Source organism: Stylophora pistillata, chromosome 12 (genome assembly GCF_964205215.1).
Source record: "Stylophora pistillata chromosome 12, jaStyPist1.2, whole genome shotgun sequence".
Taxonomy (NCBI): domain Eukaryota; kingdom Metazoa; phylum Cnidaria; class Anthozoa; order Scleractinia; family Pocilloporidae; genus Stylophora; species Stylophora pistillata.
In genome coordinates, this window is record NC_142530.1 from 2,073,911 (window position 1) to 2,099,625 (window position 25,715).

General features: G+C 40.3%; 3 protein-coding genes and 1 long non-coding RNA gene across 7 annotated transcripts; 1 reads left to right on the forward strand and 3 right to left on the reverse strand.

Moving 5' to 3' along the window:
• Window positions 1-1,564: 1,564 nt before the first annotated feature.
• LOC148718366 (uncharacterized) lies at window positions 1,565-5,062 on the reverse strand. Its single transcript, XM_088741532.1, has 2 exons — window positions 4,515-5,062; window positions 1,565-3,703 (listed from the first exon to the last, which is right to left on the reverse strand). The coding sequence occupies exons 1-2, from the start codon at window positions 5,060-5,062 to the stop codon at window positions 3,649-3,651; spliced, it is 603 nt and encodes a 200-aa protein (XP_088597658.1). The 3' UTR covers window positions 1,565-3,648.
• A 3,734-nt stretch (window positions 5,063-8,796) lies between these two features.
• On the forward strand, window positions 8,797-12,874 carry LOC148718367 (uncharacterized). 2 transcript variants are annotated; one of them, XR_015993967.1, is made up of 3 exons: window positions 8,798-10,572; window positions 11,480-11,584; window positions 12,184-12,874. It is a non-coding gene; the product is annotated as an uncharacterized LOC148718367 (long non-coding RNA). The 2 variants fall into 2 exon arrangements; XR_015993966.1 differs by having other exon boundaries at window positions 8,797-10,572; window positions 11,480-12,874.
• Window positions 12,875-15,667: 2,793 nt separating this feature from the next.
• LOC148718368 (glutamate-gated chloride channel-like) lies at window positions 15,668-19,199 on the reverse strand. 3 transcript variants are annotated; one of them, XM_088739906.1, is made up of 4 exons: window positions 18,977-19,199; window positions 17,491-17,622; window positions 16,600-16,919; window positions 15,668-16,258 (listed from the first exon to the last, which is right to left on the reverse strand). In XM_088739906.1, the coding sequence occupies exons 1-3, from the start codon at window positions 19,186-19,188 to the stop codon at window positions 16,916-16,918; spliced, it is 348 nt and encodes a 115-aa protein (XP_088596032.1). In that variant the 5' UTR covers window positions 19,189-19,199; the 3' UTR covers window positions 15,668-16,258; window positions 16,600-16,915. The 3 variants fall into 3 exon arrangements, with proteins under 3 accessions (XP_088596032.1, XP_088596031.1, XP_088596030.1); XM_088739905.1 differs by having other exon boundaries at window positions 18,977-19,190; XM_088739904.1 differs by lacking the exon at window positions 18,977-19,199 and adding an exon at window positions 18,033-18,221.
• Window positions 19,200-20,323: 1,124 nt separating this feature from the next.
• Window positions 20,324-24,739, reverse strand: LOC148718369 (uncharacterized). Its single transcript, XM_088741533.1, has one exon. The coding sequence runs from the start codon at window positions 24,737-24,739 to the stop codon at window positions 20,324-20,326; it is 4,416 nt and encodes a 1,471-aa protein (XP_088597659.1).
• Window positions 24,740-25,715: the final 976 nt, after the last annotated feature.

Below are 25,715 nucleotides of genomic sequence, written 5' to 3' on the forward strand. Positions count from 1 at the left end.
ATTGGTGTTTATCATGTCAGATCGTGCAGTATATGTTTAAATAAATACTTTTGCACGTATTGAGTCAGACTGCGTGTTTAGCTTTGGTTTTTGTTCGCGAATGAATAGCATTTCGTGAATTAGGCAGTCCATTTTTCCGCGGCATTTCTTGAGAACGGAAAACATTTCCTCTAGGCTAGTGGACGCTACACTGTGGGCTTCTTTCAGATGCTTGCCAATGACAGAGGCTTTATGTTCTTCTATGCGTTGATGAAGATGGCGTGTGGTATAACCGATATAATCCGCATCGCACGAATCACATTTAAAAGTGTAAACAACGCATTGGTGGTTAATTAAAGCGGGCTTCTCTTCTTGTATCTTGAGCTTTCCCTCGATCTTACGACTCGTGAAAACTGGTTGTAGGTCAGTTCCGATTTTCCGGCCAAGATCTTTCAGCTGATGTCTTACTGTGTCGGCCGATTTTTGGTCTTTAAATGGTAAAGTTATTCTGACAGGTTTTTGTGTAGCCGCGTCAAGTTCAGTTGGGGTTTCGTGACGGCTTTGGATCGTAGAACTCGTGTACCAGGCGATAGCTGAGTTGATGAGTTTCACTAGGTACTTAAGCTTAGTAAACATCCGCTTGAGATGCTGGCATTCCTTCGTAAAAGATTCTTTCGTTGATGACAGGCGGTAAGCTCGGTTCAGCATTGTATTCAGCAGGGATCTTTTGTAACGCTGATCGACATGGCTCTGGTAATGTAAGAGCAGTCCAGTGTATCAGTTGGTTTATGATATACGCTTGTTGTCAGGTGGCAACCGTTTTTCTCAATCATCATACCGAGGAATGGAAGCTTGTTGTTTTCAGCAATTTCCATTGTGAACTGTATGGCAGGATGGCATTCGTTCAATGTTGAAAGGAAGGCTGTTGCGGCTTGAATATTTGGCATCGTGGCTAATGTGTCGTCGACGTACCTTTTGTAGAAACTTGGTAAGTCGGCGACACATTAGCCACGATGCCAAATATTCAAGCCGCAACAGCCTTCCTTTCAACATTGAACGAATGCCATCCTGCCATACAGTTCACAATGGAAATTGCTGAAAACAACAAGCTTCCATTCCTCGGTATGATGATTGAGAAAAACGGTTGCCACCTGACAACAAGCGTATATCATAAACCAACTGATACACTGGACTGCTCTTACATTACCAGAGCCATGTCGATCAGCGTTACAAAAGATCCCTGCTGAATACAATGCTGAACCGAGCTTACCGCCTGTCATCAACGAAAGAATCTTTTACGAAGGAATGCCAGCATCTCAAGCGGATGTTTACTAAGCTTAAGTACCTAGTGAAACTCATCAACTCAGCTATCGCCTGGTACACGAGTTCTACGATCCAAAGCCGTCACGAAACCCCAACTGAACTTGACGCGGCTACACAAAAACCTGTCAGAATAACTTTACCATTTAAAGACCAAAAATCGGCCGACACAGTAAGACATCAGCTGAAAGATCTTGGCCGGAAAATCGGAACTGACCTACAACCAGTTTTCACGAGTCGTAAGATCGAGGGAAAGCTCAAGATACAAGAAGAGAAGCCCGCTTTAATTAACCACCAATGCGTTGTTTACACTTTTAAATGTGATTCGTGCGATGCGGATTATATCGGTTATACCACACGCCATCTTCATCAACGCATAGAAGAACATAAAGCCTCTGTCATTGGCAAGCATCTGAAAGAAGCCCACAGTGTAGCGTCCACTAGCCTAGAGGAAATGTTTTCCGTTCTCAAGAAATGCCGCGGAAAAATGGACTGCCTAATTCACGAAATGCTATTCATTCGCGAACAAAAACCAAAGCTAAACACGCAGTCTGACTCAATACGTGCAAAAGTATTTATTTAAACATATACTGCACGATCTGACATGATAAACACCAATAACAATGAACGCTCATTATTCTAATGAAGTTATCACATTTTATTTGTATATAATCTCTGAGCTACAATCTTACATCAGTTTTAACATTTTACTTGATAATGAGGTCATGCAGACTTCGAAACGTCGTAGTTTTTTACCGTTAATTTTTATTATCAAATGTAATACAAGAACTAAATCTACTAATATATAAGCAGAGAACTTAGGAGGAAACAAAAAGGAAGTCCAAATTGCTAAAAGCAGCACGTTGGCAGGCATAGGAGAGACCTTGCTGTATTGCACCTGGGACAAATTGTTCTCCTGGTTCTAATGTCATCCAATACCAGACTAAAGGAAATACATTAGAGTAGGGTCACTAGACACGGCTAGACACTCCAGAAAAGGTATGCCAAGGCCTTCCGAGCCATTTTTCTATTAAGGGAGTATATAACAATTTCATTTAGAGAGGAAAACACGAAAATATGATCTATAAACTAGTTACCCTCCGTGCTAACACCCACCGTAATCATAACTTAACTAAGAATATTTATCATTGTAGCCACGAGAGTTATTTTTTTTTCTTATTTTTTTTTTCTTATCAGTTCTGTCGTTCGTCTTTGTTAATTGTAATTAGTGTAAATAGTTCTCGTCTCGATAGTTCAGTTCTGTATTTATTAGTTTGTATTTTTTCGTGCTGTCAAAATGTAAATTAAGTTTGTCAGCGTTGTTTCATGTAATCGCCTTTGAGTATTGTGTAGCCTTGTTTAGTCTATTGTTTTAGCCTTTTATCCGCTATATAACATCGTAGTTGTGATTTTCATTCAGTCGTTGTTATTCCGGAGTGCCGTACAGATCTTGTAAGTAGTTACGCTTTCGTTTGTATTTTCCTGTAGTTTCTCGTATTCCTTTCGTTGTATTTAGTTTCGTTGGGTTTAAGTTCGCATTGTTAATTCTGTATTTTTTCTGTGTGTGTGTTATGTACAAGTGAATCGTCGAGATTAAAAAAGGTACGTATTTCAAACTGTAACGGAGTGTCAGTTACAATCATGAACAGTTAAATTCCCTCAGTGTGGTACTAAATGGTAGAAAAAAAATTTCTTTCGTCTCTCCCTCTTGGGAAGTATAAACCTAAGGGTTCCTTTTAAGCTTCTCTATACTCCTGAGAAGTGTATTCCTAATTTGCATAAATTTTTTAATTCTTTACCCTGTAAAAGTCATCTGTCACGTTTAGAAGTCTATAAAAGCAGTCCAACCGTTAAAATGGCAATTTGTAAAAAAATTCTTAACTTTCAGTGTAACCTGTACTGTATGGTCAAACTGTACTGACAAACTGTTACAGTACTGTATTGTCTTACTTACAGCGGAAAAGTGTTACAAATCTTCCGAGCGCATATAGAGAAAGCTCTCTCACCTTATGTTTTAGTTTTATAGTTTGGCTGCCTCAGCAGGTCTTGAAGGTTCATGCAGTGCAGAAACCTAGTCGCTTAACTAAAACAGGGTAGAGGAAAGACAAGATGCAAATTTTTCGAAACTTCACCCAACAATGCAAAGCGCACTCAATTATTTACCAAACTTACTTCTAAAACCAATGGTTGATGCCTAAATTGACTAGAACTGACTAGTTTGAGACTAGTTAAGAAAAACCCTATTATATATACATAATGTGATCTCTTATTTTACTTCGACAGAGTGGGCAATAATCCAACTTTGAGGCACACTCGGAACAACAGACATTGTGTGCTACTGTCGAGTCATCATGAATGAAAACGACCTCTCTTTTCTTGTCCCAGCACACAATGCATTCTTTTTCTAGTGAAAGGTAAAAAAAACAAATATGATTAATAAGAAAATAACTAAACGACAAACAAGATTAAGTACTTATATAACAACAGTATTGTAACTAAGTTTAGCTCTGCCTGTATTGGTATTTAGCAGATGCCAAAACTGTGGATAATACTTCGGGCTTGCTTGGATTGTCTACTTAAAATCGCAATATCCTTTGCTATTCACCTCCATGCAACAGGTGCATGCAGGCTTTGTGCCAAAAATTAATGTAGATATTGCAGGAATAACTTAGGTAAAAAATATTTTTGTGCTATATTATCTCACTGTTTTAGTATAATTATACAAAAACAACTTTTCACTTCAGTGTTGGTGGCCAATGGCGGATATTTACCTTCAAGCAAGGAACTCCCCCTTTCTATTCACAGTATATCATTTGATTTACAGTACTATCTAATTTAATTTTAATTTAGTTTAATTTTAATTTAATTTAATTTAATTTAGTCCATTTTCACTGCATTAAGTTTTGCAGTGGGGAAGGACTAGAAAGGAACATAGGAACCATTCGTGCTAGTCCACCCTCCCACCCATCCCACCCCAGGGGAGGACATCCATCACACAGTAATCTCGTGTGTGGGAAATTAACGTCTCCTACCCCAACCCTGCAGGAGACGGGACCTCCATTTATTCGTCCCTATCCGAGAAGACTAGAATATCTAACCATTTCTTGAGACCACACAAACTTTTCTGAATTTAAGTTTACCTTTTTATATTACCAATGGAAAAAGTTAAAATAACTTCTGGCTATGGATTAGCAAAATGAGAATGTCTTACTCACACTTCACATGGATTTCTACAGCTTTTACAAACCCTGTTCCCACCAGTGTGAACATGGATTAGCGATGTATCAACCACTCGAAGTTCATGAATATGGATTGGATGCCTCTTAGGCTTGTTACAGCTGCGACAAACATCAAAGTCCCGACAGGTTAGGCAGTGGTATGAGAATGTTTCACTTAATGCGTCACTTGTCTTTTTACAAACATTGCAGGACCAAATTCCTCCATCCAGCACTCGGCTGGTGTCCATGTAATGCAACAGATGCTGATGGATCAAGTTACTTCCAGGATGTTGCATGTACATACAAGAATAGCACAGGTCAAAAGAACACATTCTACAGTGGAAGGGAAATGGACCCATTATACCACTTTCAGAATTGCAATGGTCACATTTCCACCGTCCTCCACATGCCCTGTACACTTCCAAAGGATTAACTTGCTCCAAGAGATGTTTGTGAAGTGTGGTGAACATCTTTCCACGTTTTTTAATATAATGACTTTGATGCTTAATACCTACAAAGAACAATCTGCCATCAACATCTGTCATTCTTGTAGAGAAATATGATGTATTATATATAACATACAAAATAATCATGATGGTTAATCATGACTTATTCAAATCTGTAGAATTGACCACAGGGGGTGCTTGTGAAGTAAGGAAGGCCTTTTACACCTTTCTTGTTTTTCATAGTTCTATAACCTGTCTGCGGGTGATGAAGAAAAAGAGTCAACTGATCACCCATAACATTCAAATGCTTATGGTTAGATTTGAAATGTGCATCCCTCAAAGCCTACGAACGTCGCCTGGGTCACAATTTTGTTGTTTTGTTGATCCAGTTTGTGTCTAATAATTAAGGTTAACAGGAACGAATTACCAGCATCCAATTAAGTGGGGTTTAACTATTTGTATGGCACAAATTAAGATGACTGTGCAGCTGTATATGTGATCGAATACCTTTATCATGCAAAACAAAGCAATGGAAACTGATTATACCTTAAACTAACCATCGAGATATCAAAAAAGTGAATGAATATTCGGGTTTATCATTTTTACAAATTAATTCACAGAATTATTGACTTAACCTTCCTCACAATGTTAAATAAACTTTTATTCACCAAAGTGGAGATGAATAGTGGTGGATAATTACTAAGCTGGTAAGCAGTCAAGTAAATATCCACCACTTTCACTAACACGAAGGTGAATAATTGTTTTATCATATATTTTATTTTATACCCCAGAGAAACCAAAAACTTAGTAACTATTTCTTTCAATGTACCAAGAAATGGTCAGATATTAGACTATAAAGGTGGGATTTTGTCTCTTCAGCTGCTAAAAGGAGAATGGTACTTGCTAAGTCACTACAGCCATTTGTATCAATTTGTGAGAAAAGTTTAAGAGGAAAGCTATTTGCTTTTTGAATCCTGTAGAACAAGATAAAAACATTGCTTTCGCTCCGTGCAACGAAGAAGTAGAGCCACATGCAACCGAGGAAGAGGCTGTCGCTTTTGAGGGAAACATTTAAACCTGGCTAGTGAAGAAATGAGGGAGCTAGAGCTTCAAAAGCGGATTACTGGTGACCCAGAAGTTCATAATACAAATTTTAGCACATATGTTCTTAGTCAAGCTTTTGTAGTAGGATGAAAATATCTCTTGAAAGGCCATATTCATTGGGTTAAGGTGTCTTCGACCAGTACTCTTCCAGCCAGTTTACCCTTGTTCTTATTTCGCTGGAAGTTCAAAATCTTCTCCCTTTGTCATGCAATGCCTTTTAAGCCGTTATGCAACGCTTTTCCTAGCGAAACTGTGGCATACCATGGTTTCGAAGAAATTCAATAGCCTGTTTATTTCTATGAATTGTGTTTTACTTACTACACATTACAATGGACTCGTGTTTGTGCAGCTTTTCATCTTCGGAAAAAAAATCAGAATGCTGATAAACTTTTACAAAGGACTAGTTTTTGTTATTTTCATGGAACAAAAGTATTTTGTCCACACTATTACTGTGACCCCCAGAAACTGTGAACTCCAGAAATACGTATACTTATGTAATTTCCTTGCAATTCAAACCAACTAAACAGCAGCAGTTGGGAGTTTGCACACTCCTGAATTTTGTGTTGAACTATACACAACTGTCCTGTGAGAATCAAATCAAAGTGTTTGTAGCTTTGTTAGTTTCACAGTAATAAGTATTTGAGCAGTGTGGTCATATAGTTTACATGGTTGCATGGCCTGCTGCAAATCTGTAGTTCAACACCTTCTCTAACCTCAGATTGGCCAGGTGGTCTCCCTTCTACAAATTATTTGTAGTTAAATGTGCTCCCAGAAATTTAGATCAGAGGAAATAAATCTTAACAAAGGTTAAATTAATTTTACTAGAGGGTAATCATGTTTCTAAACATTTAGTGAAGCAGGGCAATTCTAATATTACTATTGACTGATCCATTTGTTTATTTATTTGAACACTTTTTTATCCACTGCATTATGGGGTTACCACTCAGTGATGGATGGAGGTAGTGACAAAACTTCAGAAGGAATACTATCAAGGTCAACATTATAAACAAATCACAGTCTTCTTTTGCTTCTTGTTTCACAATGGTGTCCTTTGAATCCAGGCTGATAAGCACAAACATAACTGTTCACTCAGTCAGCACAAGTACCACTGTTTACACAGGGATTATTGGAACACTCATTGATATCATTAAAGCTTTTGTATGGCTTGCTCTTCTGACCCCTTGTCAAGCATTATTTCTTTACACTTTTCTCCAGAATGTTTGGAAAAATTTGTGTAAATCCTTGGTAGACTTCGGAACTTAGGGAAGCAGTTCTAACAGACAACTTAAAATGGTTTGGTTGCAATCAAGTTAACTGATAAAAGATAAACAACATTTGCTCATGATTCTCCCTTCCAACATCATCAAGAATTCTTACCTCATTGACTGTAATAATCACCTCCATTGTATCAAAATAAAAATAAGTCAATTCCTCGTTATTTCTTAATAAACTTCTCTAGGACCGCACTAATTAACAAATGGTTCAGTGGTCACCAAATACACTGTATGTCTAGCTAAATCTGCAAGGATCTCTGATTATTATAAAGACCTTTTTAGAATATTTCAGAATAATGCCTGTTTCAGAGCCTTACAAAAAGTAAAATAAAAAACTGAAATGTTCCAACCAATCATGGTGACAATATTTCAGTTTTAAAATGTCTTATTATGCATAAAAAAACCCCTTTTTAGGGAGGTACAGAAAATGTGTATACAACCCATTTGGCAAACTTCCAAACATTCACCATGGATACTGTATCTACAAAGAATAAACTGATTTGCAGGAGGCAAATAAAAATTGTAAACTTTTAAGCAGAAAACAGTTGTAAGAGTCATGCAAACCAGAAATCACATCTAGGGTCAGTCTCATATTTTCAGGATGGAACACAGCTGTGAAAAACAACAACTTTCTATTACTTTTTCAAGAGCATAAACAAAAACAGTGCAACGAATTCATACAGGCAAGCAAGGCTTCAATATAGTTGACAAACTTGATGAAAGTTACAAACATTTATTGGCTTGCAAAAAGTAATTTAAAACATTTGCTTAACCATGAACTAAAATTTCAGAATAATTCCAGAGACAAAGAATCATTTTCTTAATTCCCTTTTTTTCTAAATAAATGGTCTGAAGGAATTAGCCCAACCATACTTTTTTGGCCATGAAAATTTCATTTTCAGTGTGCGATAGTCATAAGATATCTTTTAAACTGAAACATTAAATATTTCAAGGATTATTAATAATTCTTTCAGTCTGTCTGCTCCCTCTGATGCATGCATGTAACTGTAAATCAGTGATGCAATTAGATCAGCTGCCTTTTATGAAGTTGAAAAGAAGTTGTCCCATCCAAATTATTTTCTGCCAAGAACCGCAATATCATGGACTTTGACTAGTGAGTACTGAGAATAATTATAGTCTAGCGTGTTTACGTATAATAAATTGATAATTTAATCGTAAGATGGAAAATTCTTCACTTTTTCTGAAAGCAGTTTTATTATGGAGGAGGTGGGGTGTAAAAACGTGCTGTAACGACTGGATAATATTAAAATAAAATAGAATATAGCTGACTTCGTTTTTGTTTTAAACCGCGAACACTTATTGACACTGAAGCTTCCTTGAAATGTTAATAGAATAGTATTATATGCGAGTAACGAGCAAAATTATTGTTCAGACGTAAGCGAGAATACGATTCAACCTCAGTTTTCTAAACACTACTTCAAGTTAGATAATTACCCTTACCAAATCTACATATATGTGACATATATGTGACATAGGTTCAATTGTTGCACATATATGTCACATATATGTGCATATATGTGACATATAGTTAAAATGCTACAGTCATTTCTACATATATGTCACATATGTCTGCATATATGTGACATATATGAAAATTGGCGAGGATGAAAACATATATGTAACATGTATGCAAGTTTGCACATATATGTAGCATTTATGTTTGCTCATATTTATCGATATAGCCTTGCATGGACTGATACAGTAAATTGAGGAGTCCCTAATTCCATTGTAGGGTTCAAATATTACATGATGCAGTGCTGTTTTCATTTTTATTACACTGTATGAATAATAAACTTAAAATGGAAAAGTGCTTATATCAATCTCTATAAGCACATTGATATACTCATGCATGCAGATCTGATTGTGAACTATTAAATATTTAACATTTTGCCAATCCTACTTAAATGATAACGTCAGCTTTTATAATCGTAACAGTGGCCAATTTACCATTTCAACTTTGTTGATATATTCAAATTATTTCATTGCCCCTACTGACGCAGCCCCAAACAGTTTCTTTTAGAAACTATCAGCCTCTACTTAAACGATAGCTTGCATGTATCCTGCTTGAACCTTTCTCTCAAATGAATTAATGCAATCCAAGTTTTTGGTGAAGCTAGGCTGGGTTATTTATGCTGTCATCATAACAAAATTGCTTAAATTATTTGATAAAAAGGGAGATTCTTCTGAACTACAAATACCAAAGAGAAATACCTGAATTTCGGTGCCACTAATTCTTTAAATACATGTAGCTAAAACAGGCAAACCATATAGCAAGGATAAGCTCTGATGGTGTGGGTCTCATGGCTTGTGTACAGCTCTACCTTATGGCCCATGCATGTATCAAGTCTGCAAAGTACTTTTTAAGAGCATTCAATGAGCTGACACACTTAATTGTTAAGTAATCCAGGAATACAGTGCAAATTAATCGAAGCAATTACACCTAAAAGACAATTTCCATTTAGATTGCGAGCAACCACCAAAGTAAGGATCAAAAGAACGCTCTCAGACAGTTTAAGTAGTGAACCTGGGTACACAAAGGGATCCTTAAAAATTTCTGTTTGATTGGAGATGTCGCCACCAACTGATTTCTCTTCATCATCTGAAAAGCTTTCACGATAGCTTCTTCCATCACCTTCAGAGACACCGCTCCAATTCATGTCCAAAATATCATCGCTGTTGTCTTCAGGCGAAGACATTCCTTGATGGTCCGGAGATGAAGGCAATGACATATCTGACATAGTCTCCGACATACTCAAGTCCGCATTAATTGTCATCACGGTCATCTGAATACTCTGATTTGCGATTTCCTAGCGAAACATTCCCACTTTCCTCGGGAGTTTGCTCATCTTCATCTGAGGTAAGTTGTACCGTTTTATCCTGCTGTCGATAAAAGTGCTTTTGGATTTTTGAAGGGATACTTCTCTTCGATGAATGTTGTGGCCATCTCGCCTTCTTAACGTTCCACCATTTTACATGGCATGTAAAGCGCATGCCCTCTCATCACGAAAGACCACAATGCCTGAGGGCACGCATCACGTGGTAATATTCATGTGACTAGACAAGAGCGTCGACAAGAGCGGGAGTTTTTGAGTCGCAAGTGCCGAAGCATTGTTTCATCGGATAAATTTCGCTAGTGTTCTCCCATTTTGGACAACTTTTCTCATAATGAGAGAAACAAAGGCGCGCCTTCTCGCTTCGCTAACGGCTTTGGTAAGTCATGCAAAATTAACTGCGTTATATGGATAGTTGTCTTAGCTGCGAATAAATGCTTTCCGCTGTACCTTGGTTCCAGAGGAATTTTGTTTGAAAGCTAGGCCGATTGCGGATTCAACTTTGCCATAAAGATTCGCTACCTTCGGCATGTTTTGAGAGCGTGAAATTTCGGGTCATCCTCGGTGTAAAAACCTGATGAGGTTTTCTTTGTGTCATGAGGAATTGTTTTGCTGTACGCTTTTGTTTTTAATGTTTTGTTGTCTTTGTTTTACGTCACTCGTGAGCTTTACAGGTTTTTACACCAAGGATGAGCCGAAATTTCCGTTTGTTTTCATTGATGTCAATACAGAGGCCACTAAATAACAAAGGACAGTACAGTGTTTGCTTTTCCATGCTGCAATAGATCTTTTCGCGGTAAAAGGAGGGCAGCATGGTCGAGTGGTCAGCGTGTCAGACTTGCAATCTGTCGCTCCTGGGTTCAAGTCCCGCATTGGCGACTACTTGGATTAGCCCCGAATTTCAAATCCTCGGCCATGCTTGAAATATAGCTAACTGGTTTGCCTTCGGCCAGTTGGGATTCTTAACAACGTTATTTTCAATTTGAATTATTTGTTTAAGTTGTTTCGTGGAAAACCTGTAAACTAGCTTCTAGCTAAGTGTTTCTCCACGTTACACTGTTTATTATTATAAAACTGTTTATTAAAATCCGCCATTTTGGAAACGGGGCAAACAGAGCGAGAAGTGTTTGTACGCAATGTCAAAAAACGTCTGTAATATAAAAATCTGGACAAGACTTCCGTATTATATCCCCATACTTGATTATGCATTCAATTCTTGGATATAGGAAAGCAGAGGAAAAACAACGTATTTCCTTTGGGACTACAGCTTTGTTTTTGATTGGTAGGGGGTTATACGAAAATCTTTCCAAAATCTGCACAAACGTTGAATGGTGAGGGTAATATGGAGGCCCAAGCATTTCTCTATTTAAAATTGAGGGGGATATATAAAGGTAAGCTGAAAAGTGGGTGATCGTGTTTTTAATTTTCCTTACATCTGTCTGTAAACCCCGCAAATTTTTCAAGGTCAGGGAAGAGTTACTGGGGAATTTTGCAAAAAGTCAAGGAAAATCTTAGTTCTCGTCAAAGTCAGTGAAAAGGAGGGGAATGTTGATTTGAGGGTTCCACAGAGATTTGTGAAGTAGTCGATCAAGTGTAGCAAATCGGATAGAAAGCTTAAAAGCGATGGAGAAGTGTATCATAGAACAATAGAACTATGCTATTCCGAGAAATTTCGTAAATCGTTCCCTGCATGTCTTTAGCCTTAGCCATTTTATATTTGAGTTGTGCACCCCAAGGAAATAAAACAAACCATCAAACCCTGCTTAACTCTGTGCTAATAATATTTTGTGCACTGTGCTTTCGATAATTTGGTAATTAATTTAATTCAAGGTCAGTGAAAAATGTTTTGAGGTCAGTGAAAAGTCAGAGAAAAGTCAGGGAATTTTTTGGGTTCCAATGAGTGGCAACCTTTTGTTAGTATTACTATATTTAAGATATATCACAAACTAATCTATGATTCTAAGTATATATCTTGCTTCTCATTTGACAGCATTTGTATAGTCCCAATTCAAGAACTCAAAAGTGGCCCTTGTGCAAAAAACCATCCAGGACACGTGCACAGGATGCCACAGAGGAATTTCAAAAAGGAAAGAATGTTGACACTATATCGTTAGCATGCACTTGCATTTTATGACCCTTAATCTTGTCCAATACATTCCATTGAAGTTCATGCACTCATCAGTAACCTATATGGGCAATAGACTTATCATTTTCTCAGTTGAATGCCTGGTTTATTGTTTGATGGGTTCTGAGTTAATGTTTTTGAATGTTGTATATTTGTGGGACCATCCATTGAGGGAGATTGTTATCTGCTTTTTTTTTATCTATAATGCCCTTGAAAATAGAAAAAAACTTGATTGTGGCAATTGATGTGCTTTAACTCAAGAGAAGTTTCTCCAACTGACCTGTAATTTACCAAGTACATGTCACTGGTGTACATGTTGTGGTTCAGTTTTATCCTAGGTTCAATTTTTATTTTCGTTTGTATTAATTAAACTCTATCATTATTGCATATAGCCATATATCCAACAACAAATGGAAATAAAATTTGCTTGTAGGATAAAACTGAAATACATCACTTTGATGCGGTACGTTGTAATTCAGGCCATTTTATTGATGTAAACACTCATTCACTTTGTTTAAGGAGGAATACAAAATATATGCTTTGTTTGCCACAACCATATATGTCTATGAGCATTTTCTTGCTTTACACTTGGGTACAGCTTTTCATTTGCATATACAGGCTGTTGATGTTTTATATAACTGTTTAATATGAAAAAAGATTGGCTCATAAAATTTAGAAGAACTGCAGAAATGTAATGGTCAAGAGGCCAACTCCAATGTAGCTTTGTTGGTTTATTAGCTCGACGTTTGGACCGTCTCAGTCTTCCTCAGGAGCATACTAATTACAATAAGATTAGTATGTGATTAGTATGTGATTAGTATGTAATTAGTATGCTCCTGAGGAAGACCGAGACGGTCAAAACGTTGGGCTAATAAACCAATAAAGCTACATTGGAGTTGGCCTCTTGACCATTACATTTCTGCTTTTATTTACGTTATTTCAAGAGCCCACGATCGCTTCAGTGATCCTCCAGGCAGCGCGTTTGAGACTGATCAGCATTGTTTGTGGGACCCCTTACAAGCTTCTACTTATATATATATATATGTATATATATGTATATATATATATATATATATATATATATATATAATTATTTAAGAAAATAAAAATTAAAACTTTGCACGAAGTTTTAGTGCGAAGTTTTAATTTTTATTTTCTTAAATAATTGTTTACAAAGCTCCATGATTCAAGGATAAGGTTTTTTACGTTTATATATATATATATATATGAGTTCTATTTTCTTTACATATTAACAGGTTTCGCAAAGCCATGCCTTACAGAAATATATGATTTTGTGATCTCAATTAAGGATTGTGGTTATTCTTTATTGACTGCAATTGTTTTTGGCTAGCTATTATCAACTATAATACATCTATGCCTTTAGGTTTACCTGCATATGCATGCCCTCACCAAATCTACATATATGTGACATACATGTTACACATGTGTGCCACATATATGTGGCATATATGTGCAACGATTGAACTTATGTAACATATATGTCACATATATGTAGATTTGGTAAGGGTGCATTTGTGGTTCCCAGGTTCCACATATATGTCACATATATGTTACATATATATGTCACATATATGTGATATATATGCAACATGAGTGCCAAATTCCTACATATGCCACATTTATGTTACACATATGTGGCATATATTTGACATATATGCCACATATATGTGGCATATATGGCACATATATGTGGCATACATATGTAACATATATATGTCACATATATGTAGATTTGGTAAGGGTAAAATTAAACCTTTCTTTACGTTTTCCCAACCGAATAACTAGTGAATAGTAGTTCCAGCAGTATTACTTCGGTTGGCTAGGAGTGAATTGAGCATTTCTCTGGAAGCTAATAGTCAAACTTGAATCACCAGTTGAAATACTTTAAAAGCTCACCTCGCCTTTCACCAACGCGAATGTTGCACTTTTTTTCAACACTTTCTTTCTGGGGAGTGTGGAGCGAAGATTCTACAGCGTTTTCACTGCAGCAGGGATAGTAATTCCTTGGTACGTGTTGGTAGGAATTCAGGGAAAATTCGAAGCGCTGAGGAGGTAACTAGCCTTGGGAAACCGCCTGAAATACAGAAATACAGTCAATGTAGAGGGAAGGGTGGGACGCTATTGTATACAGTACCAGCAGTACATACCCAGACCTTCCAAGGCCAAGCCATTTCAGTCACAGTTTATCTAGATACGAGATTACTACCAGCCAGACGCACGGGTGCATTACATTACATTCTTCAGATTGACAAAACGACCAGTGCTTTTCCTCTGAACACAAAAGCTGTTTTGCTAACTTAGAAGTGGGCAGTCAGTCTTTCGAATATTATGTTAATATGACTCATTTTAGGTGTAAACCACTTCGAAGCTTGCCTTCTTGGCTATCGATATATTTCCATTTTTTCCTTTTTTAACCCAGTTTTTTTTAGCCTGAATTACAAGCAATTACCAAAAAGGGTTTGTTGAATACGCCAACTTTCAACCAGCAAACTGGAAAAGTTAAATAAGGGCCTATCTTTATTTACTTATTTATTTTCCACTACAATTAAACAATATATGCAGTAATATAAGATTCTAGGGAAAAAAAACCATAATTTAAAAATCAATATGTTATAACAGGGACGTAAAAAAAGGTTTACTTTAACACGAATGATTCTACTCTCTTAGCTTACGCTCCAGGAACTCTGAGACAAAGAGACTGAGACGTGCATGCGAGAAAGCAGATACTCTAAGGGTACGCGCACGTGGATTTTTCTACGCGCGTGGAGGCTTAACTCATTCGCGCAGGCTACATTAATCAGTATCTGCGCCGAAATCTTATTTGGGTCAATAAGTCTTTATCTCACCACACTGGAGAGCATTTCACTGAACTTTTGCTTTAAAAAGCGAAGTAGGTCATAGTCAAAATGATTTCATTCAGCTTAGTGACCTACAATCGGCGACAAATTTGTTGAGACATTAATCTTTTCACTTCCCCCCCTCCCCATTCCTTCAATTTTAACTCTTTTGCCCTCGTTAAGTTAACCTACTGACCGCCTTCCCCCATAAAACAATTTTGTATCGTGACTCCATGAATTTTTAGCCAAAGTTGAATTGGGAAGGGGATCTGTTAATAATTTGGAGAAAAAAGATTAAGATTAAAAGATTTAGTGATAGAAACAGGACTGCTATTCTACACAAATAGAACTCTTCAAACATGATGTGTTAACTAATTTTGACGCTGATTGTAGCTATTACGCATTTATACAATTATAGGAATCATTTACTAATCCTTATTGGCTAATTTCATGTTGATTTGATAAAAACCTAATCCTTTCGAAGAAGCCCGAGGACGTTCCGAAAATATCCAACGATTTCCTAAAAAGTTACGACAGAACGACCTCTCCAGTGCTTTCGTTTCTGAAATCAGATGTTTCCGGAGATGTACGATCACAGACAAAGCCCGATCTTTTCTTGGGTTTTGTCGAACCCGGCTCTTTCCTTTACACTTTCCTTTTATTGTCATGGCTGTAATAATACAAGACATCTCTTCAGGCGTGAAAAATTGGTCGACAAGTGTAAGTTGGTATAAGAGAAGCATTTTCTATGTGCTCACCAAGCCTTTACTTCCAAGAAGTGAGAACTTGCTCTCTACTCATACAAAATAAACCAAGGCAATCCAATAGGCTAAATTGAAAATTGTGAAAGCAATGACGAAAGCTATTCTCGCGATTATTTCTACGTCTTTGGAATTGATTTCTTTGCTGTCTGGTGGCGATGAATCATCCTTTGGAGACTCTTTGCGGGGCGAGTGAGTCTTTGCTTCTTCCATCGAATACAGCCCACCTCTATAACACGAGTAATCACTACTCAAATTGCCGTAAGATTCATGCAGATGATTCTTTTGTAGAAATGGTGCCTTAAGCATTAAAAAACTCCTCTGGAAATATCAGAGAAAAAAAATTTCAATGCAAAGTTTAATTTCGGTAATAATACGCTATTAATGTTGAAGTTTGGAGAGCATGAAAGATTTATATGAGTTCTCTTCAACCCACTAGATGCTTCAAATCTCAGTGAATGCACACCTGACGCAGGATGCGATTCAGTTTTACAACATATTGACGCGGTACTGCTAGAAGTTCCCTATGTTGCGATTTATTGCGCACATTCACGCCATCAACGCTCACAGTAGTAAAACGAAGTACGCATCATTTGCGAAGTTGAATTTGATTGCGTGAATTTATTAGCTAAGTTATGAAACTATTAATGCCTTTTCGATACCTTTGCCCTTTCCTTGTGTATCAAGATAATGTACTCCAATATGGTACACAGAACGAAGAGGAAACTTGTCATGAGATAAACGTCGATAGCTTTCACATACGAAACTCTCGGCATAGTGGAGTTGACAGAGCCCTATATGGTAGCGACTGTCAAAAGTGTTGTTATGCACAACCCCACCCGGGCGGGGGTGGCTTTGCTGTCGACAAACAAGGACATCCAGGCCACAAAGACCACTGCTATACAGGGAATGTATATCTGTATCAAATAAAAACCCATCCTTCTTTTGAATGTAAACGTCGCCTGAAGAACTGAGTATTCACCTGGTTGGAAATTAGAAAAGAATTCGTAAAAAGTGAGAAACGTAAATAATAAGGGTTGCCTCCTTCTGTGATTGGTGTAAAAATCTAGCCCCACCTTCTTGACCAATCAGATTAAGAGCTGAAAACAAACTCGTGAGGCATTTGCGTTTTCCCGGGCCTCAGGCATTTTGCCTGTTTTTCAAGTTTTCGTTGAGTTCTCATAAGTTCTTTGTGATATCTTACTTTGGCCGTTGTGTTTTCTTTGGAGTTATTTTAACAAAACCAAGTCGGAATGCGCCCTGAAAACTTTGACTCTTTTCACAAAGCACCGCTAAATCTCGTCTTACTGGCTTATTATTCCCCCAATAATGACTATATCCTGGCATTTCTTTTGCGTGAAGCTGGGTTGTATAACTCCCCTGTTTCATTTTGGTCACGAGATGAGATGTATGTAGGATAATGTACTACAACATATTTACTTTTTGATTTCTCCTTAATAAGTTACAAACGAAGGTTTGAAAGGAGATAAACGTCGGCGACAAACGCGCATGTGCATCGGAACGGCTTCGATACACCTGATCACTTGACTCACCAGCAACGTACTGAACTCGGTGTACAGCGGTAGACATGTTCGTCATGTAAAACTGCGCCATTTCCTTGTCCAATACGATCACGCCTGGGTCGGACTTCCAGGTGAAAATCAAATGGTTCGTAGGGTAGGCATCTGTGAAAATGTATTTAATTAGGAGAAAATTATTATATTACGGATAGACGTCCAGGTTCGTGACCTAATCCGTGTTTCATTTCAGACAGCTTGGAGCTCGTAAGCGTACTCCTGAAAAATTTCAGCCGATTTGAGCGGAAATATAGTTGTGCTTTCGATCGCCACAGTCTATGATACATTTCATAAATATTTAAGCGAGGTAACATTGAAGAAAAAGGGAAAACAAGGGAAAAAACATAATTCTAAATCAAACCATCCGTTTCGCGTAATTTCAGGTTTTCTCTCCAACTTGGTTCGGTGGGAAAGGTTGGAAAAATTTAGCCCATCGCGTGGTCCTTCCGTTCAAACTTACTCCTATTTTCAGGTCAGTTATGCACATTGGGTAATTGTAAAAACTGTGCAGCCCTTACAGCTCACAATACTCAGGGAGCAAGTTTGTTCATCCATGGGAAACGTGCGGAAATTCATGTGGCACCTTGCTGTCAGAGTTGCTCTGTTAATTAAAGTGGAAAAAAAGGTCTCAGCTGTCATCTTAGCCATATTTCCCGGTTGTATGGTAAGAGTGGAATCGCGCTCTAGTAGTTTTAAGTCAACATCGTTCTCAGGGCCTTTTCCCTTGGCTGGGGATGGGCCCCACCTCCATCTAAGGGAAAAGGCCCTCGGAACGAGGTTGGTTTTGATTAAAAACAACTTATTTAATTGAACTGATAAACAAGAGAATGCTAAAGATGGCAGAGAGGTCACCATTTTTGCCCAGTGCAAAAAATCTGCTTCGTACGGCCACGGCTGCATTTTTAAAGGGTCATGATCATATTGGCTTGTCCCAGTTATGTAGCATGGGGCCATTAGAAGTATTACTTCTCACCCCTGATAGGATAGGGTGCCAGTCCATCGCAGGTTCTCGCAGGTATTTCTCCCTGACAGTTTGCCTGTACCCATCAATGACCATTCTCTCCCGGGTGGAGACTGTGGCACTGTGAGAGTAAAGTGTCTCCTCTCCAAAAACACAACATAACGACCTTGCTTAGTTTCGAACCAGGACCTCTCGGCCTGGAGTCCAGCGCATCAACCGTTAATTCAACGCGTCCTTTTTTTCCTATTCTTTTTTCATCAATTCACTTTGCATGATCGAGATGTGGAGGCGCAAAGGGCATCGATTCTGGAACTGGAAAGACCCAAGAGGGGACTTAATAACTCTACTTATCATTACGGCGTAACCTGATTTCACAATCACAATTCCAAACAAATTCAGACCTAATTCAGGTAGAGCTCTCTGGATAACTGCGTGAACCCTCACTCTTGAAGAGACATTTTCATGTAAGATAGACAGGATATATCGGGGTCATAAACTAACCTAGCTCCCCAGTTTACCTCTTCCATTGCAGAGATATCCACCTTGTGATTTGTAGTAAGGACATTGTGCATATAAGATTTAGTAGCGTCCACAAACATTGTGTCTGGGACCCAGATGTAGTCAGCTGGGTGTTTCGTTCCCATTGTAAGGGTTATCATAGCTGTCATGTTATGACTAAGCCTCCTGTCTTCCCAACGTTGGCGAAAGAACATGTCCAGTCCAAATTCCTGCAAATAGAGCATCACATTGGAGCAGACTTCGTATTGGAAGTGGACATCGATCTAAATTGCATTAGTTTTTCTCTACTGTGCGAAGGTGATTGGCTGTGAAAACTCGTGCTTCCCTCTCAGCCAATCAGACGCCAAGGAAAGGCCCGCAGCAGTGACTTGGTCACGCACTTTTTCCCGAGCTTTGCTTTTGCTTGAGTTCTAACTGATTCCTTGTAGTATTTTCCTACGGTAGTCGTGACCAATGATTACCTTTGTTTTTAGTTCCACGACATTCAATTAAAATTAAATTACTTAACTTTGATGAATATACTTTAAACAGCCTTATCTTAAACACGAAGGCGCGCTATAAAAGGAGCCTTAGGTCCCACTGGACCATTTGTCAATCAACCGTCGTGTGATGTAGAACTCTTAGAGTCAAGTTAGCTTGAGCTACAGCTACTCCAAAGCAGTGAACAGCGGGCGCTGTTTAGTTGAACTTAGTCCGTGACGTTTTTCCTCTGTTCTTGTTTTTCTTGTTGCGTTACGTTTCGGTACATATACACGAAGTACAGTTTAGTCACATGTTTTTTGGACTGTAGCTACTAACACGTGTTCTTATCGACGAGCTCTTGCGGCTGGAAACTCTTCCTTTTTTTGTTTGGTTCGCACAAAATGCGAGTAGGATTTCGATTTAACGCTTGTTTTTAGGTATTCATTTGTTTATTCGTCCTTTTGTTTGTTTTCTTTCCCAGTTTTTCACTGTTAGGTAACCGATTTAGTTATTATGCAATACAGGACGCCATATTGGATGAGAACTCGTGTGTCTTTATTGAGTAGTCCAGAGTGCATCGCGCACCCTAACATCTCCCTTCCTTCTTTTTTTTTTTTTTTTTTTGAAACTATAACTGAACAAAACAGTCAGTGACGGGTCGGCGAAAAAAAAAAGTCTCCGCCACAGCTAGGGGGAAACAACAATGCCCCCAAATGAAGAGTGTCTTTACGCACATCGAGCAACGAAGGGGGAAGGAAAAAAAGAAAAAAGAAAAGATAGAGGGAAAAAAAAACAAGGTTAAACTGAACGGTAATAAAATGAATCTCCAACAGCAACAGTGTCATTGATGATTAGTCGGGGAGGTAGTTATAAGTTCAAGCGGATAGGGGGTTTGCAAACACGGCCCGAACGAGTTTTTGTGACAGGTTTGTTTGTGTGGCTCTCCTCGGCGATGGGGCTTGGGCGATGGCATAAGCTTGGTTCGTCGGTGATAGGTGCTAATGGTATTGGAATAGGGTGGTCGGGTGCTTCCACTTCAGCAGTCGGCACTGGCATGGCACTTGAGGTAGGTGGTTGCATTGTGGGTGAAAGAGGTGGTGGGTGGGCTGGTTGAGTAATGTGTGAGACGGGTGGTTGGCATGGTGGGGATTCTGCCGCCGGCGTAGGACTAGGAGGTAGCTTATCTAACCACGACCTTGGGACTAGAGCACCAGGAGGTGGTGGCGCCGCAGGGCGCAGGTGTGCTCGGTTCCGTCTGGTTAACCCTGCGGGTGTTTCCACAATGTAGGAGCGTGGGGCCGGAATGGCGGTCACCAGACCGTAGAGCCAAGGGCCAGACTTGTGATGGGGGGACGGTTTGGCGTAGACAAAGTCACCGATATTTAATGAAGGTAGAGGGTTACTAGCAGTTATGTCATAATGTTGTTTAGCCCTAGTTCGCTTAGCCGCGATGGCTCCCTGGACTATGTCAGTAGTATGGTCGCTGGGTAGTAAGAGCTCCGTAGATATAGGTAGGAGTCCGCGGATGCGGCGTCCCATACTCCTTTGTGCTGGACTCAAGAGATGGCCCTCTTGGGGGGTGTTTCTGTATACAAGAAGGGCTTCATGCAGGCCGGTTTTTCCAGACTTTTTCAGGATGCGTTTTACGATTTTTACTGATGCCTCTGATTTTCCATTCCCCTTGGGCCAGTAAGGTGAGCTTGTGACATGGTTTGTCTGGTATCTGTGGCAGAGCCGCTCAAAATCGGATGCAATAAATTGTGGTCCATTATCAGTTAAAATCGTTTCTGGAACACCATGTCGAGCAAAATGTGCTTCAGTTTTGGCCACAATAGTGGTAGATAAGGTGTTTTCCAGTTCATCAACCTCGATGAAGTCTGAATAGTGATCGGTTGTGACGAGGTAGGTGCTCGACTCAAACGCACAAAGATCTTGACTGATAAACTGCCAAGGGTACTCTGGTATAGGCTGGGACTTCATGGGTTCCTTGGCATTCTGTAATTGGAACTGTGCGCATTTCCCACATGAACGGCATGTTTCGCGAATATCAGACTTCATGCCTGGCCAGAAGACAGTGTCCTTACAGAGACGGATGTTTGATTCCGCTCCAAAGTGGGCAGCGTGAGCCTTTTGTAGGATGGCGTTTCTTTTTGCCAGCGGGATAAGTACTTGCGTTCCTTTGTAGATGACCCCATCTTGATGGGTTAGTTCTTCCCTGAAGTTCCAATAGGGGTGTAAGCTGTGGGTAAGTTCCGATTTTCTTGAAGGCCAGCCTGTGGTTATGACCCTGATCAGGTGACAGAGGGTGGGGTCATTCGCAGTTGCAGATATGATGTCATTCAGAGTCTCAGAAGTGACCCTGGGGTTTTTGATGTCGCTGTCGATGTTAAGTCTGAAGATCTCAAAATTGGTCTGTTTTGAGTCGTTGATGGTGGGGAGAGGGGCCCTCGAGAGAGTGTCCGCCAGCATGAGTGACGTGCCTTTCTTGTATGTGGCTTTGATTTTGTACCGTTGTAGCCGCATCAGCATTTTCTGGAGGCGGCGAGGTGCTGAGTGTAGAGGCTTCTTGAATATTGTTTCTAAGGGTTGGTGGTCTGTGTGGACGTTCACTTCGCGGCCGTAAATCCAGAGGTCCCACTTGTCACAGGCCGACACTATAGCAAGGCATTCTTTTTCAATTTGAGCCCAGAGTTCTTCATTGGGGCGAAGGGTGCAGGATGTGTCAGCGACTGGTTGAAGGTCTCCGGAATCATTAGGCTGGAGGAGGGCTCCTCCAAGCCCTCCTTGTGAGGCATCCACTTGGAGGGTGACTGGCCTGTTGTTGTCAAAGTAAGCGAGGCATGGGGCACTGGTAATGAGACGCTTTGCTTGGGCAAAAGCTTCCTGGTGTATGTCTGACCAGATGAAGTCACGATCCTGCTTTGTGAGGTCAAACAGGGGCTTGATCACGGGAGACAAGTTAGGGCAGAAAGTATTCAAGTAGTTCACCATGCCACAGAATCGCATCACTCCCTGCTTATCTGTAGGGGCCGGCATAGCAGAGATGGCCTTGACTTTGTTGGGGTCTGGTGTCACACCCAGGTTGGATATCACATGGCCCATAAAGGTGATCTGTGATAGTTTAAACTGAATTTTTTGCGGGTTGAACTTCAGGTGCTTGTCTCGAGCGCGCTTCATTAGGGCAAGAACATTGAGATCATGATTTCTGTTTGCTTCCTCAACTGTGTCGCCTTGGCCCACGACGAGGATGTCATCAGCTATGCAATACACATCGTGCAGACCCTCAAGGGCCTCATGCATTCGTAACTGAAATTCCTCTAGGGCACAACTAACGCCATAAGGGAGGCGGAGCCAACAGTATCGACCCCAGGGGGTGTGCATGGTGGTGAGCAGACTGGATTCATCTGTGAGCGCAACTTGAGTGAAGCCATCGAGGGCATCGAATATGGAGAATGTTTTATGCTTTTTCCTTGATAAGCGTGGAAGTATTTCCTGTATAGTAGGAATCTGGTAGCGCGGAATTATGATGGCTTTATTCAGCGTTTGGCTGGGATCTAAGCATAAGCGTATTTTGGTGGTGCCATCGGGGCGGGTCTTTTCTCTGACCGTCATGTTACTACACCAGTTTGTTGGTTGGTCCACCTTCTTGAGTTTTCCACATTTCACCATGGCGTCAAGTTGTGCTTTCACTTTTTCGAGTTTCGCCACCGGTACTCGATGGATGCCTGCATGGCAGGGTGTGACTTTAGGGTCCAAAGTCAGATGGACTGGCTGACCCACATTTCCCAGACCCTCAAAGTTGTCTTTGTATGATGTAACCAATTGGGTCTGCTGGAGGTGGCCTGGGTGCAAGTCGGTTGTAGTTGCTGACTGGGGAGGTGTTGTCTGATCTGTGGAGGCCAGATGAATGCGGGGTAGTTTGATGTCTGACGTTGGGGAGGAGAACACTCTGTCTTTGTGAAATTTCAGTAGACCGAGACGTTTGCTGTCTCTACCACTTATGAGGGCGGGTTTGCCTGGGATGCATGCCGAGTCTATTACTTGAAATTCTAGTGTTTCGAAGTGGGAGACGCCCTCGCAGGCTAGACTGACTTTGCCCAATGGGCGAATAGGTTCTCCAGAGTAAGGAAATATCTTGACATGCGAGGGGCGTAGCGGGGCAGTTGCCGATATCTTCCTGAAAACTGATGATGGTAAGGTGTTACAGGATGCGGCAGAGTCTACTTGCATTAGCACTTTTATGTTCTTTTCAGGGCTAACGGAGACTGGGAGCCAGGTGAAGTATTTGTCGTCCTCCATGTCGTCACAAAGAGCAAAAGCTGAGAAAGAGTGGACGACGTAGTCATCATCATCATCAAGATACGTTGCAGATGCATCGTTCCCTTGAGAGAAGTGGTGAACAGTGTCTGAGCGCCGAGGGGGAGGGTGCTTGGCTTGTTTTCTTTGTTTCTTTTCAAAATCCAACTTGAACTTGTCTTTGGGGGATCTGCAGACCTTGGCAAGATGGTCCTCAGTCATATAACAATTGGTGCAGTAGGTACCTGGTTTGGTCGCTGGACAGTCCTTGCGGGGATGTCTAAGGCCTCCGCACCAACCACAGTTTCCACGACGGGGTGGTGTCGGTTTCGTTGCCAATTGATTGACTTGCTCTTCGAGGTTCGGGTTGGTAGAGTGCATAATGGCTAGGTTGGTGTTGTGAGCTGCTTCCCAGGACTTTGCACGAGCAAGTTGTTCATCGAATGTGTAGGGTGTTTTCCCGTCTTCCTTGTAGTGATGAAGGAGTAGTTCTCTAAGGTCTTTGTTGTGGACTCCTGTGCATAAGCGGTCGCGCATGAGCTCCTGGAGGGGGTCTGTCATCTCGGAATATTTGGATTTTTGGGCAATGCTTCTGATTCGGGTTTCAAAATCTGTGACGGATTCGTTAGGTTTTTGTGTGCAATTGAAGAAAGCTAGTCGTTGGGGCATGACGTTGTCTTGACCGACAAAATGACCCTCTAAACGCTGCTGATATGTCCATGGTTGTTTTTTCTCTTCTGTTGTCATTTTCGGAAGGATTGTGGTATCAAAAATTTCCAAGACATCATCCGGGAGGGCGAGAAAGAAAGCCGCTATTTCGGATTGAGCCTTTTCTGGGACCCAGTGCTCTGGAGTCGTTGGGCTTTTGCTGGCGTCCCTCCATTTTCGCTGTAGCAGGCACCAGGCATTGAATTTCCTGCGCCAAATTCTTACACTGGCTGCTTTGTCTTCGCGGAACGAAAGGTTTGGTGGCTTGCCTTCGGCCATATTTGGTTCTTACGAGGTCGTTTCTCGGTCAGAGGTCGTCGAGAGTGTACGTCTGAATTGAAACCTCGTAGATTCCGTCGCTTGAAGGAGTTAAGGCAAGGGATGGGGCGTAAAGGCAATCCCACTCCTGACACCAAGTTATTATGCAATACAGGACGCCATATTGGATGAGAACTCGTGTGTCTTTATTGAGTAGTCCAGAGTGCATCGCGCACCCTAACAATTTCTCGTGACATGTTCATACTATCAATTGTGATGGTCGAAAATTAAAGGAATATTACGGATAACGCGTCGAAGTTTTGTGCTATCCCCAACATAGTGAAAAAATTTTCTGTCCTACCAAGAGTAATTCGTCGAAGACAGTCCCTCTACCCGAATTTATTGAGGAATGATCGCTTCGAGTGTAATTGATGGTATAGGTGGAGTGGATCACAGGATTGTGGATCGAGGAATAGACCAAGTTGATTCAGGTTTGGAGATAAATCAAATGGACCCTGGAATGAGTCTGTCGTTAAAGCCAACCAAGATTTTCCCCTGGACATTGGAGTCACAGCCTTTTCACTGCCGTCTGCTGATCTTAATCCACCATCAGCACTAGAAGCATTTGGATACTCGCTACGCCAGGATCCCATGCGCGAAAATAAGGAAGACCGGCTACCAGTTACCAACTCCCGTCTCTCTTGCCAAAAAGACCTAAACTCCTTTGAGTGCAAGCCTAAGACTGTTCCAGTTACTAAAGAAGAGGAGAATACCCCTAAAGACCATGTAGCAGCTATGTGGAAGGTGCAACTCCTAAATGGTATTGTCCCGACTCAATTTAGTGGTAATCCAGCTGAATTTCCCTTCTTTAGGGAGCAGACCCGCACACATCTTGAAAGTGAGCTGCTGAATGATGCCCAAAGAGTTGAGTACTTACCGAAATTCTTGAAAGGTGATGCGCTCAAAGTAATCCAAAGAAACCGAGGCTGCTCCTATG

Bases quoted from the DNA above. Each gene is read 5' to 3' on its own strand.
- LOC148718366 (XM_088741532.1), bottom strand. From the start codon at position 5,062: ATGACAGATGTTGATGGCAGATTGTTCTTTGTAGGTATTAAGCATCAA. The intron at 3,704-4,514 runs GTGAGTAAGACA...ACCTTTCACTAG, and splicing joins TGTAGAAATCCATGTGAAGT to AAAAAGAATGCATTGTGTGC.
- LOC148718368 (XM_088739904.1), bottom strand. From the start codon at position 18,162: ATGGCTAAGATGACAGCTGAGACCTTTTTTTCCACTTTAATTAACAGA. The intron at 17,623-18,032 runs GTAAGGGCTGCA...ACATTTTCACAG, and splicing joins CTCCCTGAGTATTGTGAGCT to ATGCCTACCCTACGAACCAT. The intron at 16,920-17,490 runs GTGAGTCAAGTG...ATTTCCAACCAG, and splicing joins CCGAGTTCAGTACGTTGCTG to GTGAATACTCAGTTCTTCAG.
- LOC148718369 (XM_088741533.1), bottom strand. From the start codon at position 24,739: ATGGCCGAAGGCAAGCCACCAAACCTTTCGTTCCGCGAAGACAAAGCA.